General features: G+C 33.0%; 1 protein-coding gene across 1 annotated transcript; it reads right to left on the reverse strand.

Moving 5' to 3' along the window:
• LOC137813827 (cationic amino acid transporter 4, vacuolar) lies at positions 1 to 11,806 on the reverse strand. Its single transcript, XM_068616269.2, has 14 exons — positions 11,331 to 11,806; positions 10,422 to 10,623; positions 10,060 to 10,144; positions 9,056 to 9,196; positions 8,844 to 8,962; positions 8,657 to 8,753; positions 7,997 to 8,169; positions 7,843 to 7,909; positions 6,763 to 6,921; positions 6,411 to 6,672; positions 1,013 to 1,121; positions 712 to 824; positions 517 to 592; positions 1 to 426 (listed from the first exon to the last, which is right to left on the reverse strand). The coding sequence occupies exons 1-14, from the start codon at positions 11,491 to 11,493 to the stop codon at positions 270 to 272; spliced, it is 1,923 nt and encodes a 640-aa protein (XP_068472370.1). The 5' UTR covers positions 11,494 to 11,806; the 3' UTR covers positions 1 to 269.
• Between the last annotated feature and the right edge of the window lie 7,935 nt (positions 11,807 to 19,741).

A 19,741-nucleotide genomic window follows, 5' to 3' on the forward strand; every position in this document is an offset into this window, starting at 1 on the left:
TCAAAAAAGATTTCAGAGCATGTAAAATTGCAAAAAGAAATGGAAAAGGCACTTTTGTGTAGCTAGTACCTTCGTGAAATATGACATCACTTGTTCAAATAAACAATTCAATAATGATAGAAATCATCCTTCTGACAGTGCAAACAAAGTTTGGGATTTAGAATTGGATATTTACAAATTGGTGTAAGCCATGTAATGTAAGGTCAGAATTATGTAACAAATGGATGGAGACCTGGAATGTGGTCACTTTGGTACCTGCACTGCAAATACTAGGCAAGATGAATTGCTTGAGAACGATGGATTTCATCAGCATACGCAGAGGGAACATAGATTGCATGTAAAAGTGAGCTATGAGTGCGGCCATAGAACAAGTATATGAGTACTCCTATTAGCAACCATATAGAAACTCGTAGCCATGTAGCAGCTCTGAAATGCAAACACATGAATGGTTAGATGCTGATATTGGTGTCATGCATGCAATAAAACAGGAAGCATGGTTATCAAGAGATTTCTCACCCAAGGCCAATTAGTAAGTAGGTGTTTATAAGAATACATGCACTAGGCAAGAATGGAACAAATGGGCAAGCAAAACCTGAAAAATACAAGTTTTCAAAATTGTGTTAGATTTGATCGAATCTTGTTATATTGAGTTTTGACCAATTCATCAAAGTTTAGTAGGTTTGGATGTTTATACTTGTATACTACACATACCTCCTGAGTATCCAAAGCTGTGCCTTGTATCATCTTGCTTTATGCAGGCCAGTACAATTACACTGCACAAAAGAAGAACACCACCTATTCCACAAACCGTTATTCGCAAAATCCTGCATATGTATCACCAAAAGAGAACAGAAGTGATCATAAAGCACAATTTATGAATTTGAAGTCATCTAATTGTTAACTCGTATATTTTTTTTGCAAAACGTATATATGGTATTCAGTTGAAAAGCATTCCTAAAAACAAATACCATCTGCACTATAACAGTAGTGAGGGTAGTCAAAGTTGACAGACCTGGGACACCAGTCAGCTGAAGCCCCACTGGTAACAATTAGAACCCCTATACACAGAATGGCTATGGTCCATGCAGCAAGTTTTCGCCTAGATTTCTCATTCTGTTCATCTGTAAAATCAACTCGAAACCTAAGTTTGTTAATTTACTTAGGCACATAAATAGAAAGTGGAGGCAGAAATTGATGATACGAAGAATACCAATGTATACCAAAACATTTTCACAGAAAATTTATCACTAAGATTGAAACTGAACATAACTTAGGTGCAGTCTTTAAAGTGTTTTTGGTGCTGTTTTCCTATCAGAATTAGATTTTCACTTGAGTAATCAGTCTTGACCTTTAAAGTCACCTTCATTACACTGATTACTAAGATGAAACTAATTTTGATTGGAAAACAATACTAAAAGTGCCTAAGGAATTAAATTGAAGTCTTGCCCATCTCTGAAATACAGATTGAAAACTTTAAACTTGAAGTGCTTAAAAAAGAGAGAAGATATAAAAAAATTCTACTACAAAAATGTGAGAATTAGGCTGTTCATTGACCTTTCCAGTTACTCTTTTGAGCCAATTAGCGGAATCCCATCAACTTGGGTGGTCCACACTTACAAACTCTAATTGCATTAAATCAAATGATTCAAGAATATTGCTGGATTATTTCTGTCAATGTTCTAGTCAACCTAACTAATTTACAGAGCCAATCCCATTTTACAGAAATCATAAACCGGTAAAGGGTGTCTTCTATACATAAGAAAACGTTATCTGATGTTGTTTGTCTAATGCAGACCACATAATATGCATTTATACTAATTTACAAAATCAAATACATTAAAATCTTGCCTAATAATTAGGGATCAATTATCCTAATTTCTTAGAATTTGTAACAACTAATGATTAACAAATCTGTAACAATTAATGACTAATTACATTCTAACACTCCCCCAAAAGTTGGAACATATATGTCATATATGCACCAAGCTTGTTACAAATCTACTCAACACAGAGGGGCCTCTAAGGAACTTGGTGAACATGTCGGCCAACTGGTCACTAGAATTGAAAAAATCCGTTGTGATTTCTCCATAGAGCACCTTTTCTCTAACAAGTGACCATCAATCTCTATGTGTTTCTTTCTTTCATGGAAGACAGGGTTTGATGCAATGTTAAGTGCATCTTGTTGTCACAAATTAGCTTCGTTTCATGGATGTTCCCAATTTTTATTTGTTGTAGTAGTTACATAAGCCAGGTAAGCTCACAAGTGGCTATTGCCATAGCACGATATTTTGCTTCTGCACTAGATCGAGCTACTATGTTTTACTTTTTGCTTCTTCATGAGACCAGGTTTCATCCGATAAGAACATAGTACCCATAAGTGGATCTTTTATCCGATGGTGATCTTGCCCAATCCGCAAAAGAGTAACAAAACAAGTGATTTTACTATTGCCAATAATCCTTGTCTCGAAGATTTTTTTATTTATCGAAGAATAAATGTCACAACATCCAAATGGCTATCACAAGGGGCATTTAGAAATTGATTTACCACACTAATTGCGAAAGTGATATGTCTAGTGATAGTGAGATAATTGAGTTTGCCTATAGGGGTCAAATCTTTCCGATTCTTTCAATGGCTCCCTCCCCTCGGAAGAAGCTTGATATTAGGATCCATAAGAGTATCACAAGGACAACAATCAAGCATACTAGTTTCAGTGAGAAAGTCTAGTTATATTTATTAATGACAATGCTAGAAGAAGATTAGGCTACTTCAATGCCTAGGAAATATTTGAGAGAACCTAAATCTTTGGTACGAAACTACATTGAAAGGTGCTCTTAGAGGTGCCGAATTTCAGTCTTGTCATTACTAGTGATGACAATGTAATCAACACAATCAACAAGATAAATGCACTTACCAGAAAGAGAATGAGAGAAGAAGACAAAATGATTGGCCTCACACCTAGTCATGCCAAACTGTATCAAGGGAAACTAAAACGACTAAACCATGCCCGGGGAGATTGCTTCAATCCATAGAAGGATCGATGAAGCTTACAAACAAGACAAGAATCACCAAATGCAGTAAAACCAAGGGTTTGATCCATATCAACTTTTTCCTTCCTACAATGTATCATGTAGGAAAGCATTTTTAATATCCAACTAATGAAGATGCCAACGATGAATAACAGCCATAGCCAAAAAGAGTCTAACAAAACTTATTTTTGTGACAAGGGAGAAAGTATCTCCATAATCTAGACTAAAAATCTGTGTATATCCTTTGGCGGCCAAACGAGCTTTTAACCGATCAATACGACCATTAAGTCCAAATTTCATTGTATAAACCCAATGACAACCAACAATTTTCTTGCCAGGAGGTAAAGGAAAAAGTTCTCAAGGGCCACTGGAATGTAAAGTGGTCATCACCTCTACAATGTCTTGTCGCCATCTGAGATCAACCATGGCTTCTCCTGTAGTCTTAGGGAAAGACATAGAATCCAAATAAGAAACAAAGGAGAAATAGGATGGAGAAAAATGAGCATAATCAATGGTAAAGGCATATAGAGGGTTAGAATTACGAGAGAATAAATACTTGTTCGTATTGCAATAGCTTTAGATGTAGGAGGCATGCGTGGAGGGACGGTTGGAGTAGAAGATGATGCTTGAGGATCATTTGAGTGATTCACAACCTAGGTTTTGATACTGTCATTGGTATTGGAGCAATGTAGGTGGATAAGAAGCAATTATTTGAGCCAAAACAGGCAAGATGTCTAAAGAGTTTGCTACAAAATTGGCATCCAATAAAGTAGAAGTAGAGAAGGGAGTAGTCTAAAACAAGGTGACATAAGCAAAGATAATATATTGTTGAAGTTGTGGACAAAAACAATGATAGCCCTTCTGAAGGCGTGAGTAACCAAGAAAAATACACTTGAGAGATTTGGTAGGTACTTTATCTTTACTTGGGGTAAGGTCAACCAAAGACATGAGGATGGAGTAAAGGTCTTTTATGGGATATAAGAGAGAGTAATGAACCTAATTATTAAGTACAAACCAAGACATGCGATTGATCAAATAACATATGAGAATTGCATCTCCCCAAAAGCGAAGAGGATTATGGTGAAGAAGAAGGGTACAGGCAATGTCAATCAAGTGTCGATTCTTTCTTTCGGCAACACCATTCTGTTGCAGTGTGTCAGAGCAAGTTGTTTGATGAATAATACCCTATGAATTCAAAAAAGACTGAAATTGGGAAGAGATATATATTTACAAGCATTGTTAGTTTGTAAAATTTTAATAGAGGTGTCAAATTAATTTTGTTTCACGTGAGAAACTTGTAATATAGAAAAAACATCAGAGCGATCTTCCATTAAGAATAACCAAGTACATCAAGAAAAATCATCAATGGAAGTAACAAAGTATAATCCTCGCGACGTAGTGTATATACAAGCAATTGATTGAGACAAATAGTATAATCCTCGAGACTCATGTCCTGCACCAATCGTCTATTCAATATGCTGATCGTGAACCATCACATAATTATTAACAAAAAAATGAAGTAATTTTGGTTGCGAGTGAATTTGCTAATGGAGATTAAATTAAAAGGACACCTTGGAATATAAAGCACAAAATCTAAGGAAAGATTAGGATATGGTCGTTTTGACCAATGACATGAACTTTTATTTGAAAGTCATTTACCATGGTGACAGAGCATAAAGAATCCAAATTAGATAAATGAGAGAAAAGAGACTTATTACCAAACATATGATCAGAGGCACCGGAGTCAAGAATTCAAGGTCCAAGGAAGGAGGACGGGGAAATAAAAGGCTACAGGATTACCAGATTGAGCAACATCGACAACGGGTTGTGTATGTTGCATGGCAGCCTTGTATTGAAGATACTCTTTATAGGCATCAACAAGAATTGAAACCTCATCATATGTTCATAGATAAACGTTTTGAGCAATATTAGTGGTCTTGGGTTATTGTTGTGCCTTTTTAAGCCAGTTTGCCTCAATATGGCCATACCGTTACAATAGTTGCAACGAGGATGTTGACCACGATTTCCACTCCATCCACCCTAGTTAGTAGAGTGGGAGTAAAAGGTAGATAAATTTGTTGAAAGTTCAAGAGACTGCCCAAACACATGAGAAACAGAGATGAAGTAATTCTTCACTAACAGTGTCATAAGATGGAACAATGTCAGATGATATTTGATTACGAATGGAGTCAAACTTAGAAGAAAGTCCAGCTAGTGCAAGAACTATAAAAAACTTTTCACGTTGTTGAGCATGTTTGTCTGCATCATTAGTGAAAGGCATGTACATCAAAATCAGCAATTAAGTGATTGAGCTTACCAATAGGTTTGTATATGGTCTTCAAGCTTCACGAAATAAGGTTGGACACAACGTTGTGTAGACAGTGAACATTGTTGGAATAAAGTCTCTTGGTTTTGTTCGAGACATCATAACAGGCAGTAAAAGCTTGATGTTGGGGCTGCAATTTGCCATCAATGGAGAACCATAGAACACTACACAAAGCGGCATCAATTTGCTTCCATCAAGCTTGGTCAACGCTGGGAACATCTTTGGCTTGTTTGGTCAAGTGGTTTTCACGGCCTTGACCTTGGAACCACAATTGGACAGTAGCAGCCTAAGAATTGTACTTGCTTATTCCGACCAATTTTCACATGGAATCAGCAAGTCACTACAAAAGCGGTATTTGAGTGAGTTGTCGAAATCCATAGGAAACAAGCCAAAACAGGGTGCCTGGATGTGAGAAAGGAGGCAAGGGGCGCACAGTCAAGTGGGCAGTGCCGAAAGAAAGGGAAAAACGACAAACTGTTTCGGGTGCGTCGTGAAGCATACTCGCCAAGAAGAAGTCTCACATGTGGGAGTGAGGCGGCGGAACAGAGCTTGGTGGTCATTGGAGGAGGACAGTTTTGGTAGCATGGTCACCAGAGGAAAAGAGCGCTCGGTGACAACAGTTTTGGTAGCATGGTCACCAGAGGAAAAGAGCGCTCGGTGACAAAAGGAAAAGGAATGCAATGGCGGCGGGTACTATTCACTTGGGAGGAAAAGAAAGGGATCAAAAAAAAAAAACTAAAACTACTGATACCATATAAGAAAGAATCACCTAATTTGTTTATCTAATGCAGACTACACAGTATGTATTTATGCTAATTTACAGAATCAAATACATTAAATTCATGGCCAATAATCAGGGATCAATGATCCTAATTTTCTAGAATCTGCAACAGCTAATGATTAACAATTCTGTAACAGTTAATGACTAATTACATTCTAACACTATATATATATGTGTGTGTGTATATATAGATGCAAAAGAACTGAAGATACATCTACCCTCTGAATTTTCTCTAAAAGTCATTCAAAATAAGAAGAAGATTCAAACAATAATTACCTTTGGTAACTTCTTTTATGATTAAAGGGTGTCTAAGAAGAGCCTCTGACTTGTCATGTTGATGGCTATCCTCACAATAACTAGCCGAATCTACAGCACTTATGGCCCTATCTTCCGCAATATGACCACCAGAGTGCCCCAATAATTGATCAACAGATGTTAGAAGTGAAGATGGAACGGGTACCTCATCAGGTGGAACATATCTGATTATCAAAACTGAAACTGCAACTGTGGTAAATGCAAGCAATGTTCCCACGCTAACCTGTATTTGAAAAGCAATGAATATATCAGACAATTTATGTTTACATTTTTCTAAGAAAGAAGTCTCAATTTAAGTTAACACTTAACTCACCATTCCTGCTAATTGGGAAACATCCATAAAGAATGCAAGAGTAGCTGCAAAGACACCAGTGACAATGGTACTTTTCAAAGGAATCCGTGTGCTTTTATGGATGTCCGAGAAGAAAGGAGGCAATAAACCATCCCTAGCCATTGCCATAAAGACACGTGGCTGAAAAACATAAGATATATTTAACATGTGCAAGAGACATAATTTATAATAACTATTATATGCGCAGCATATCTAATTCGTAGACATATGTATATTTGTAGACGATATTCAAGAATCAATTAAAAGATGCCTCTATTAGTTGGTATACATGCTGACACTTGTAAAAGCAGAAAAAGTTATACATAAAATAAAGACATGGTAACTCACACTATTCTAATGGAAGTCATGCAATTTGTACAAAATATTAAATCTAAGAAACAACTCAAAAGAGGCAGAAAGATACGTTTAAACTACTAGCAATGTAGATGAAATGAAGTTGAAATGAATCATGATTTTGCAAGTCAAAATATGACCTTATACCAATGTATCACTGTGTCAGAAAAATAAAGCTATTTCATCAGAATTTTATGTTTAAAAAATAGTAAGGGGAATATGATATACAGCAAAGACAACTTCATTGAAACACGTCTTTTCTTGGTATTTTGAATAAATCCTTTTTAAGATTTCATAGATTTGTCATATAATACTTTTAATTTTCAGATTCAGATTATATATATGAATAAGTAATTCCAATATTTTTACCATATGAAAAAGGGAACAGGTAAATTGAATTGCTAAGCAAGAGGATACAATTACTTTACTGGAGAGTAAAAGACGCATAGGAAGCTTCCCATTAGTGTATTAAGAATCTCAGTTCCAGACTTCTCGTTACAGCATTTCATCTCTTATTTGACAAAAATATGCAGGATGTACATAATGACAACAAAATAATTGAGTACCAAATTAGGGCTTAAATGAAGTTGAAAAGTAACTTCTGAGGTCGTGAAAAAACAAAAGCAAAATCTAACAATCATAACAAACGAAAATAATCAACAGATATGTTAAATAAATAAATTTAATCTTAAACACTTGTTTATGTACCTGAGGAAGAACAGAACCCAGCAGACTGGAAAAAAGAGCAGTAACAGCTCCAGTTGTTATTATATACCTGTCAGAGGTAAAATGGAGTTTGAAGCATTAATATTCACGAGACATGTACTCTAACAGGTAAATAGTGTTCTTCAGCAAACCTTACACTGCCCATTCCATCCCATAACTAGAAAATGCTGAAGAAATTGGGGTATCAGGGTTCAAGTCATAATATGGTACTAAACCAACAATAACTGCAGCTACAAGCATATACAGAATGCAACATATAGTTAATGCAGTTGATATGCCAATTGGCAGGTCTTGTTGAGGATTTTTCACCTGCAAGACAGCAAAACAAAATCCATTGACATAAAAATCTCCAAGTGAATATTGTTAATCACAATACCAAAATCTAAAGGCCATGATGCGTTTGAGATACTCGAACCACCAGACAATAAAATATTGATATAGCCAGCTACAACACATGAAAGTAACTAGTTATAGAACTTCTAAACATATTTTTATTTCCATTTTTTTAGCTTCCTTAGAGAGACCAACAATTACCCAAAAGCTTATATATCAACTTTCAGAAGCAAATAACTCAGAAAGGAATGTCAATCACCACTGTTTTAGTAGAATGTTACAGCTTCAAAGAAATATTCCAGATAAACTGATTAGAGTAGTGAAAAGGTTTTACGGTAAAAGTAAGGATGTGTTCTTCAACAAATAACAATGCATGTATGCTAATTTGATGTGCCTTGCATTTAGGTTTTGCCAATACAAACAACACATGCCTTAAAGGTTAGTTTCCCAAGTCAATTTTTACCTCCTCAGCTGTGCTGGTCACGGAATCAAAACCAATGTATGAAAAGAAAACTATTGCAGACCCAGCAAACATCCCATTCATTCCATAAGGAAAATACCTGAAATAAAAGACAAATTTCAGTGATATCACAAGAGGTTTGCAATATAGATAATGAGCTGAACGATGCAAACACAAACACACCCATTACCCGCTGGAGAGTTCATATCCAACCCATCCAGACTTGAAACCTAGATATCCACCAACTAAAATGATGAGAAGCATGACACCAACATTTACTGTTGTCACAATAGATTGTGCCATTGAACTCTGAAACATTAATGTTATATAAAATAGGTAAGTGAAAAACAAAACAAAAAGAAAACTGCTGTTTGTGTACGTATTTTATTTGAAAAGCCATACCTCCTTGATTCCAAGGCATAGGAGTAAGGTAACAAGAAGAATCAATACAGCTGCACATGGATCAACCACAATTTCAAGACCTGGTAACGTGTGTCGAGCCAAAAACAAAGGGAGGTTTTCCTCTCCACCAAAAAACAAGGCCTAAAATAGTCAATGACAGAATTAATACAAAAACCAAATTCTTAATTATGTTGCACTTGTTGGACAGAGTAAATATGTCACCAATTAGAAAAAAAGAAGCATTCCTAAAGAAAAATATGGTTATAGGAAGTTACCATAGCATATTTTTTATTTATAACAATGAAAAAGAATAATAGTTGGGTATGATTGAAAGCGGGCCAAAATACAAAAAATGAAGATGACAACAATAAGCTTGGTATCCATATAGCTTATCCTTTCAGGTAAGTAGTTCTCTAACATAGCATCACAGTTGACTAAGTGGATCTGGGTTCAAACTTTCAGCATCACCATAGAACAGGTTATCACTGTTGAAATAAAGTCCAGAATGAATAAATGATAGAACTATGTTTTACCCACTGTTGCTATCCAGTGAATTTTTGTGGAAGAATTTATATAAACCTTGCTTGGAATTCTCTCAACAACATAAAATCTTAATATGACAACCACGTCATTTGACAAAAGGTCACCTGATTTCATTTCATTATTCACTGGAGTCTGCATAAAAATAAAGAACATGTAACCCAAACATTTACAGTGGTAGCACCATGTTTGTTCTTTCTCAGAATTTCCTCTTCTACCTTTTTACTAAGATCATGGGTAAAAACTCCAAGCAGGTCACAAAATAAGTTTGTAATCAAGTAGATCAAGTGTTAAAATACATTCACGAATCAGGATAACCCTGTCAACCAATTTGTGATTCCAGATTACACAAGACTTGTACGTTTTCAACTACATCTTTAGTACATTCCTAATTACAATGATGCCATGAACATAAAAAGAAACAAAGTTTAGAGTTTAAAAAATAGGAAAATAGTATAACACACCAGATTTGGAGTTATGCCACGAGCAACAGCAGAAGCACCAATTGTATATTCTAGAATCAGAGACCAACCGACCAACCAAGCCACCCTGAGATCAATAGAAATGTTTAAATCGTGAATTCACTAACAATGATGAAAAATAAATAAATAAAACATAACCATTAACAGTATCAGTTCATAAATTCACAAAATATGTTTTCAGCACACATGAGTAGATTGCTTAACCATTAAACCTAATGTTGGCAGCAGTAGAGCACTACATAGTTTTTTTAAAGTGTTGATAATATTTCTTCAGTAAACGTGAGCAGTTCAATTAACCATTATACCTAAACTTTTGTTCCAAAATGGGCAAAGCTGTAACTTACCCTTCTCCGATGCATATGTATGTATAATGATAAGCACTGCCTGCAGATGGGCACCTACATGCAAGCTCTGCATAGCAAAAGGCTGACAGTCCAGCAGCTATTCCTGCAATGAAAAGTGATAACACAAGTGCTGGTCCTGCTTGCTCTCTGGCAACTGTTCCAATGAGAATATACACTCCAGCTCCTATGGTAGCTCCAACCCCTGATTTTAAAGAATGATCAGCTAACTTCAGGAAAGTATATGTTTGGTTTGCTATAAAGCAAACATACACTAGAGAAAACATAAATTAAAAGTAAGCAACTGCTCATATCATCATACCAGGCCACAATGTTTCTTGATTATAACAAAAACTCAAATAAATACTCAATTTTATCTTTAAACTGTTCCTCTCTCTCCTAAATGGTCCCTAACATAAAGAAGAAGAAGAACTATTCAAGCAGTCCTACAAGTATTCGAAGTCATGCAAAATAGTCCTCCAAAAACTTAAAAACTCTTCAAATTGATTGCTAAATTTTAGAGAAATACATAAACTTAAGGATAAAAGTGACAGATATTCACTTCAAGAATTACTTAAATACTTTAGAGACTATTTAAGAAAGAGGATAGTATGAGAACGAAATTGATGGTTTATTCACCAAAATTCAGTAATGCTATAGCAAATCCATATGAAAATCACTATGAACCGGAAATTGAGTTTTCATGGCTCGCTACAGTAACTTTAAAAAGAAAAGCAAAAAGAAATGAAGATGAAAGCAAAGCCACTCGTTCCTAATTCATAACAGATATGAGCACAAACTACAACATCACATTCACCAAATGTCTTTTTACTGAATTTATCAATCACAATCATTAGTCTAATTTTCTTTCTTTCTTCCTTCTAGGATATTACGGTATTGAACAGCAGTTACCAATTCCAACGAGATCAATGGCAGATAACTTCCTAGCCAATTGACCATGTCTTCTCGCGTGAACAGAATCAACTTGCTTCCTCCTAATCAAGCTTCCAAAACCCCTAGACCACCTTCCTCCTCCCCCCAAACCAACACCAGAATTTTCATCCCTCACAATCATTATCCAAAACCAGTGCAAGTATTGTCAGGTATTGATACCACTTTGGGTCAAATTTATTTTGCAGAAAGGAGAAAACTTTGAAGAACCCAAAAACTTTTGCCCTGAAAAAACAACACCCTTTTGCCTATACAGAGAGAAAGAGAGAAGACTGAAGCGAAATGGACGAGTAGCAACGCTTCCGTGCCAAATTCGTAGTATTACGGTATGATGAATATGACTGTGCTGTGAGTCTAATCCATAATCAATAAATTTTTTGTTCCATCTGAATTTACCTCGAACTCTTTTCAGTTCAGATAACTACGCAATTATTGTTAATAATATTTTGGAAGTTACAAATATTGATAGTAAGATACCAATAAACAAGAAAAATAAAATCTACCCGTCCAAATTTCGCTCTCATCTAGGGAGAAATGGTGCATAATAAATTTATTATTCTTTAAAAAGTTTCTTAAAAAATTATATATATATATATATAATTTACAACTTAATAAATAATATATGTAGTGTGAAATGTATGATTAATAGACAGAAAATTGTTCTCTCACTAAACAGTGATTTTGTGTTTAAATTTTAGACATATAATTAAAAAAAAAAAAATCTACAAAGAGATTGTGTAAAATGAATTTATAATGTAATAAGCCAATTACACTATATAATATTTATATTTTTACAGGATTTAAAATGTTAACTTTTTTTGAATTAGTTATTTTTTTCTTGGTATAATTGAGTTTAGCTCTCTGTATTTTTTTTTCTTTTATAGATATTCATGTAATGTAATGGTAAATAATTGTTAAAGTTTTAAAATATCAAATCTAATTGAAACGTTAGAACAGTTGTAAATGATTTATTAAAACAACTTAAAATTGTAGAAACTAATTGAAGTACATAAATTCTAGAAACTGATTCAAACGTAATTGCACAAAATTGCAAAATTGTTGGACTGTTACATACATTTTGATTTATTTCAATAATATATATAATAAAATTATAATTATTGAAACCTATAAAATAGGAATACTAACATTTTAATGCAATATTAACCGTAATTAATTTAAGACTAATAAAATCTGAATTAATAGCCAACATCCTTCCTTAATTATGATTTGGACAACCTTCATGCCCAACCGATCTCTTAACATGAAAGCATCGATGTTCAATTGCTTAGTGAGAATATATGCAATCTGATCTTCTGATCTGCAGTATTCCAATTTGATCATGTTCTTCCCAACTTGGTCTCGCAGGAAGTGATATCAAATATCAATGTGTTTACTTCTCTGATGAAAAACCGAATTCTTTGCAAGATAGATTGCAGAGACATTGTCAACATAAATCTTGATTGGAACATCTAGATTAAAACCAATTTGAGTCATGATATTGCTGAGCCAAAATGATTGACAAACACTTGATGTTGTTGCTGCTACATACTCAACTTCACAAGTAGATAATGCAACAATTGACTGTTTCTTTGATGGCCACAACCAAACCGTCTTTTCGATCATAAAACAATGACCACTTGTGTTTTTCCTCTCGTCTAAATCTCCGCCCCAAAAGTTGTAGTACCTTTGATGTAGCGCATAATTCTCTTTACAGCTTGTAACTGAACTTGTCGAGGTGACTCCGTGTATCGACTGACCAATCCCACATCATAACATATGTTGGTCTAGTACACGTGAGATATTTAAGGCTCTCAACAATATGCTTAAAGTATGTTGCATCTACAGTTCGCTCATCACCTTCCTTCGTAAACTTAATTCTAGTTTCAATTGGAGTCTTAACTGAGTTTGAATCCTCCACATTAAACTTCTTTAAAAACTCAGGAGCAAATTTCCTCTGATGAATGAAGATTCCATCGTCTCCTTAGATGACTTCAATGCCCAAAAAATAGGACATAAGACCGATATCAGTCATCTCTAATTCCTTCATCATGATATGCTTGAAGTCACCAATCATTTTGAGATTACTTTCTGTAAAAATTACATCATCAACATAAAGACATAAAATTAGCAAATCTCCATAATCATTAGTCTTTACATAAAGACCATGATTAGATGCACATTTTTTTAGTCCAGTGGCATGAAGAAATGAATCAATCCTTTTGTTCCAAGCTTTTGGTGTCTGTTTAAGACCATATAAAGCCTTAGTTAGTCTGTACACCTTCTCATATTTGCTAGATTATATGAAACCGGCGACTGCTTTACATAAACCTCTTTATCAAGTGGGTCGTTTAGAAACGCAGACTTGACATCCATTTGGTGAATTTTCCATTGCCTTTGTGTAGCTAAAGCAATGATTAATCACATTGTTTCCATTCGAGCTACAGGAGAAAATATTTCTTCGTAGTCATAGCCTTCTCTTTGCTCAAATCCCTTTGCCACCAACCTTGTCTTGTATCTATCAATTTCACCATTTGCTTTCACTTTAATCTTGTACACCCACTTCACATCAATTGCTTTATATCCTTTTGAAAGATCAGTGAGCTGCCATGTATTGTTTTTCTCAATCGCCATCCATTCTTCATTCATAGCCTCTTGCCATTTGGGGTGTTGAATGGAATCTGCAAGTCTCACGGGTTCTGAATCTGCAAGAAAAGCAAAGTGATCCAATTCTCCATTGTCATCAACTTCATCATCAAGATTTACTTCATAATCTTGAAGGTGTACAGGTTGTCGTTGCTGCCTTTTTGGTCACTCAATCATAGTTGCAATTGGAGTTGCAACTTCAAGTTGAATTACAGCTTCAAGTTGAACTGCAGGTGCTTCAAGAGTGACTCCATCTTCCACATCATCATTCAAAACGTAAATATATCGTTTTTTCGAATCCATTTCAGCTGCTACATTCCATTTACATTCCTCATCTTTGGCAAATGTAACATTATGACTGACAATCACCTTCTTTGTCATTGGATTGTAAAGTTTGTATTCCCCATGTTTATATCCAATGAAAATGGTCTTCACTGCCTTATCATCCAAATTCGATCTTGTTTCCTTGGGAACATGAGCATAAGTAATTAACCCAAATACCTTCAAGTGTTGCACATTGGGTTTGAATATGCTCCATGCCTCAATCGGAGTTGTGTTAGGAACACTTCGAGTGAGTGATCTATTTATCAAATATACCGCACATATTACGACCTCAGCCCAAAAATAATTTGGCATACCTTTTGCTTTAAGCATGCTCCTCGCTATGTCCATGATTGTTCTATTTTTTCTCTCGGAAACTTCGTTGTGTTGAGGTGTGTGTAGGGATAGGTTATGTTATGCTGCAACCCAAGTTCTTCACAGTGCCTCTTGAACTCATTAGACTTGTACTCACCCCTCCATCACTATGCACCATCTTAATTAGCCTGTCACTTTGTCTTCCAACCAATGCTTTAAATATTTTAAAGCAGTGGAATACCTCATCCTTGCTTTTCAATAGATAAATCCATGTTTTTCCTTGAGAAATCATCAATAAAGGTCAAAAAATATTTATTACCTCCAATTGATGATATGTTCATCGGGCCACAAACATCCGTATGAACAAGCTCCAAAGGAAATTTCGCACTCCAAGGCTCCTTAACAAATGGTATCCTGTGATTCTTTCCCATAATGCAAGTCTCACACAATTGATCAGGGTGATGAATATGGGGTAAACCATTCACTAAATTTTGTTTGGAGAGATTTTCCAAACTCTGAAAATTTAAATGCCCAAAGCGTAAATGCCATAACCACGATTCATTATTCACTATTGCATTCAAGCACTAGAAAATCACCCATATGAAAATCTACTAGAAACATGCAGTTTTTTTATAAAAAGGTTTTAAGAATCAAACTACCTTTTTTTTATCAAAAATTGAGAATTGATTTTCAACTATGTGCATCACGTAACCCTTTTCGGCCAGCTGTCTCATACTCAATAGATTACATTTCATATGAGGTACATAGAAAACATCATGGATGTACCTGTGATCACCATTCTTCAATGTCATAAGAATTCGCCCTTTTTTAGTCACCGGAACGAACCTGTCATCATCAAATTTCACTTTTGTGCGAAATAAGTCATCCAAATTTGCAAACAGCTCCTTCTGACCACACATATGATTCGTGCAACCAATATCCAAATACCAAGTCTGATTGTTTGGAGTTTCATTTGATGTGACTTCCATTAGTACTACATGAACCTCTTCATCTTTTTCATGATTACTATCTTCTTGAGCACAATTGGCAGCATGATTATCACCTTTTGATCTGCACTCATTTGCATAATGTTCACGTTTATGACAGTTACAACACTCCACATTATGGAACCAAGTGGTGTTCAAGCTTTGAAGAATCCAAACCCTTTGAAGGATGTTGAAGCCTTGGCTGAGCTTGCTGTTGTTGTGCTGTTTTAGTTAGGATCTGGGGTAGATTGTGTATGTAATCCACCTCTTGATTGAATCCAAAGCATAAGCATTCTCAATCTTTTTAAAAGAAAAGTGTTTTTCAAACTAAGTTAAAAACAACCGATTGTTTTGTCGAAACAACCGATTGTTTTGTCGAAACAACCGATTGTTTTGTCGAAACAACCGATTGTTTATACTTAGATGTTTTTAGAAAAGATTGAAAATTGTTTTTCAAATGGTTGAGCTGTTAAAACCAAAACAATCGATTGATTCGAGGAAACAACCGATTGTTTGTTTTGGGACCATAACAGAAAAACTGTTTTATCTTTGACTGAGCCTTAAATGATTTAACTGCTTACGCTTCAGTCATTAAATGCTTTGACCAATCTTTTAATGCAATTTAAAAGTTTGTTAAGATTTGATAACAAACAACATCTTTGAATAAATTCAGAAAAACAGATTTGTGAAACAAGATTTGTTAGAGTTTTTGAGTTTTTCAAAGAGTTGAGATTGCTTAGAGTTTGTGATTGATCAAAGTGTGTGGAATAGGATTCTGCTTGTATTGATTTCAGATTATCTTCTGTAACAAGTGTAATCCTTGTACTCTGTTGAACAAGTTTCGTTTGTGTGTTTGCTGAGATTGGCTGTGTGTTCTTGAGGGGATCAAGATCAGCAATCTTAGTGTTGGTGTGTTGGCCAAGAAGAGTGTGTGTCTTGAGGGGATCAAGGTCACTTTCTTGGTTGTGATGTAAGTGATCAAGGTGTGATTGCTTAGTGGATTTCCTCAGAGGTTTCTGAGAAGACTGGATGTAGCTCTGGATTTGGAGTGAACCAGTATAAACATCTGTGTGCATTCTCTTTATCCCTAACTCTTTAAATTCAGTTTTGATATTTGTTAACTGGTATAAACAACCGATTGTTTCGATAAAACAACCGATTGTTTTTACTAGTGTTGTGCTTTTTGCTTTATGTTTTGAAAAATTGTTTTCTTAATCAAGGTTTTCTCGAAGTAATTTCATTCAAGGCTGAAAAGTTTGCAAAAACTCTCTTTTAATAATTCACGCCCCTCTAGTTTAAAACCATATATTCTAACACACATTTGATTTATTATACATGTCTCCTCGTCCTTTACGACTACGTTCTTTGCGACCACGTCCTTTGCGCTAAGAGTTATTTGAACTTGGATTGTGATTGGAACCAGTGTTGTTTTTTCCATCTGCAACCACCAATTGTAATTTTTTCCATCAAGGATAGGGACTGATAACTAGGTAAAGTTCATGATAACATAGTGGCTCTGATACTAATTGAAGGAAATAACAGAAAGCACAAAGTTGTAGAAACTGATCGAACGTAATTGCACGAAATTGCAAAACTGTTGGACTGATACATACATTTTGATTTACTTCAATAATATATAATAAAATTACAATTACTGAAAGCTATAAAATAGGAATACTAATAGACTACTAATGCAATACTAAAAGTAAATAATTTAACTGCCTGAATTGATACATACATTTTGACTTACTTCAATAATATATATAATAAAATGACAATTACTGAAAACTATAAAATAGGAATACTAATAGTCCGGTAAACTGAATACTAATGCAATACTAACCGTAAATAATTTAAGACTAATAAAATTTGAATTAATAAAAAAAATATTTATAAAAACTATGAAATATGACTGAATTTACTTTTATTGTAACTATTTAATAATTTTTGGTTGACAAATGACAGTTAAACTCAAAACATTTATCTTTCTAGGGATAATTCTATTTGTAGAATTAGTTGTTTTCAATGTACTTTATTTATTTAAACGAGTAATTTAAGCTAACTTGAAAAAGAACTTTAAACTTTAAACATCACTTGTTTAACTTATTTGTAAACCGTTTGCCTATATTAAATTCTTTTTTTCGAAGTTGTTAATAAATTTTGTGCTGAAAACTAAATTAAAAATCAAATAAAGATTAGTTTTTTCATTTTTAATAAACAAGGCATTAAAATAAAGAAAAAAAAAAGTGTATCAATGATAGAGGTGGAACTTTTTTAAAAGAATAATCATGAAAGTTCTTATAAAATATAGATTTTACTAGTTTAAATTGAGTAATTGATGTATAAAATAATAATAATGACTAAAATTATAATTGTATAAGAAACCGTATTAAAGTATAGTTTTTTTATGGTGATAAGCACACTATCTATCTACTCTAAATAACAAACTTAAAAAACTTTAACTGAATTTATTAAAATAATTAAAGTCAATTTGAAAACTTGTGTTTGTTTACTTTGTCAAACGAACAAGTAAATCAAATATAAAATAAGTCAAAATCAAATAATTCACAAATAAATTTATTCATTTGTATTCATGTTAGTATAATTATTTTATTGTGAAGATAACTTAGAAAGACGTGATTTCCAAAACTATATTGCTTTAAATAAAACCATGGTTGGGTTAATAGTATGAATAATATTTTAGTTTATGAATAATGCTATATATTACCAAGCCGTTAATTTTAAAATTAAACTTTATTACTATTTTAAAAATATAAACTGAACAAAAAATAACTGCATACAAAAAAAATTCTTTTAAAATAACTGAAAAATTATGGTCAGTATTGAATTTGGGAGAAAATAAATTCAAATCCAACAAAATTTATTATTGGTTTAAATTGATTCAATATTTTTAAAAAGGTTTTGTAATTCAAACTAAACCAATCCCATAAAAACAAGTAGTTTAGTTGGGTTTGAATCTAATTATATCCAAATATAAATTTTGTTTTGAAAAAAAATACATAACTTCAACCAATAGTTTGTTTTGTTATTAAAAGTTATAAACAATATTTATTTATTGTAATTGACTTCAAGTAAATAATAGAAAAATAAAAAAAATTATATATAATTACATCATTAAATGTAATAAATAATTATTTTAAATATTAAAGTAATATCATTGATTTGATCTGGGCTTATTGAATTTGTAAATCATAAATTTTCATTGGATTTGATTGGGTTGGTTTATCTAAACATTATAAATATTATTAATGTAAGAATTAATAATTAATAGTTATGCAATATTAAATTATTTTTTTAAATTTAGTTTAGTATTTTAATTTTGATGTATTCTATACATATATATATAATTTCTTAGTTAAAAAAATTAAAGAGTAAATATATATTTAAATATTTACTAACTAATTAAAAAAAAATCGTGAAGAAATAAAAAAAATACATAAACCACATAATTGAAAGTTTAACCCAAATAGTACATTAGGATCCTTTATTTCCAATAATATATTATGTCAAATATTTACCAAATAACATGTGAAATAATTACTCAAATAATACAGTTTAATGTAGCAGCTCAAAATTCGGTTCTAGTAGGAACTTGATTCTATTTCTTTTTGTTTTTGAATTTTAAAAATAATCATTAAAAAAATGGTTTGGAAAATAATTACTTAAAAAAATAGATTTTTTTATATAAAATATAATAATTTAGAAAATAATTATTTGAATAAATAAGTATTTATAAAAATATATATTTTAAGTAATAATTATTTAAAAAAATATGTAAATAAGAAAACTTGTTAACAAAATTAACATTTATAAAATTTGAAATAATTTACTTTTGAAAATTTGGTTTGAAAATTTCACAGAAAAAAAGGAAAGATTTTTTTTTAAAAAAAATGAACTAAATTTTGAACTATGGTAGTAAATTATACTATTTGAGTAATTATTTGGCATAATATGTGTAAGAACCAAGAAAAAAATAGCCTTGGAGTAGAAATTGTACAATTAAAATGACACCTGAATATTTTATTATTAAAGTGAAAAGGCTATATAAATAGAAATTTAGTTATTCAGGTTTCATTTAAAAAAAAA

This window comes from Phaseolus vulgaris, chromosome 1 (assembly GCF_051622355.1).
Source record: "Phaseolus vulgaris cultivar YP4 chromosome 1, ASM5162235v1, whole genome shotgun sequence".
Taxonomy (NCBI): domain Eukaryota; kingdom Viridiplantae; phylum Streptophyta; class Magnoliopsida; order Fabales; family Fabaceae; genus Phaseolus; species Phaseolus vulgaris.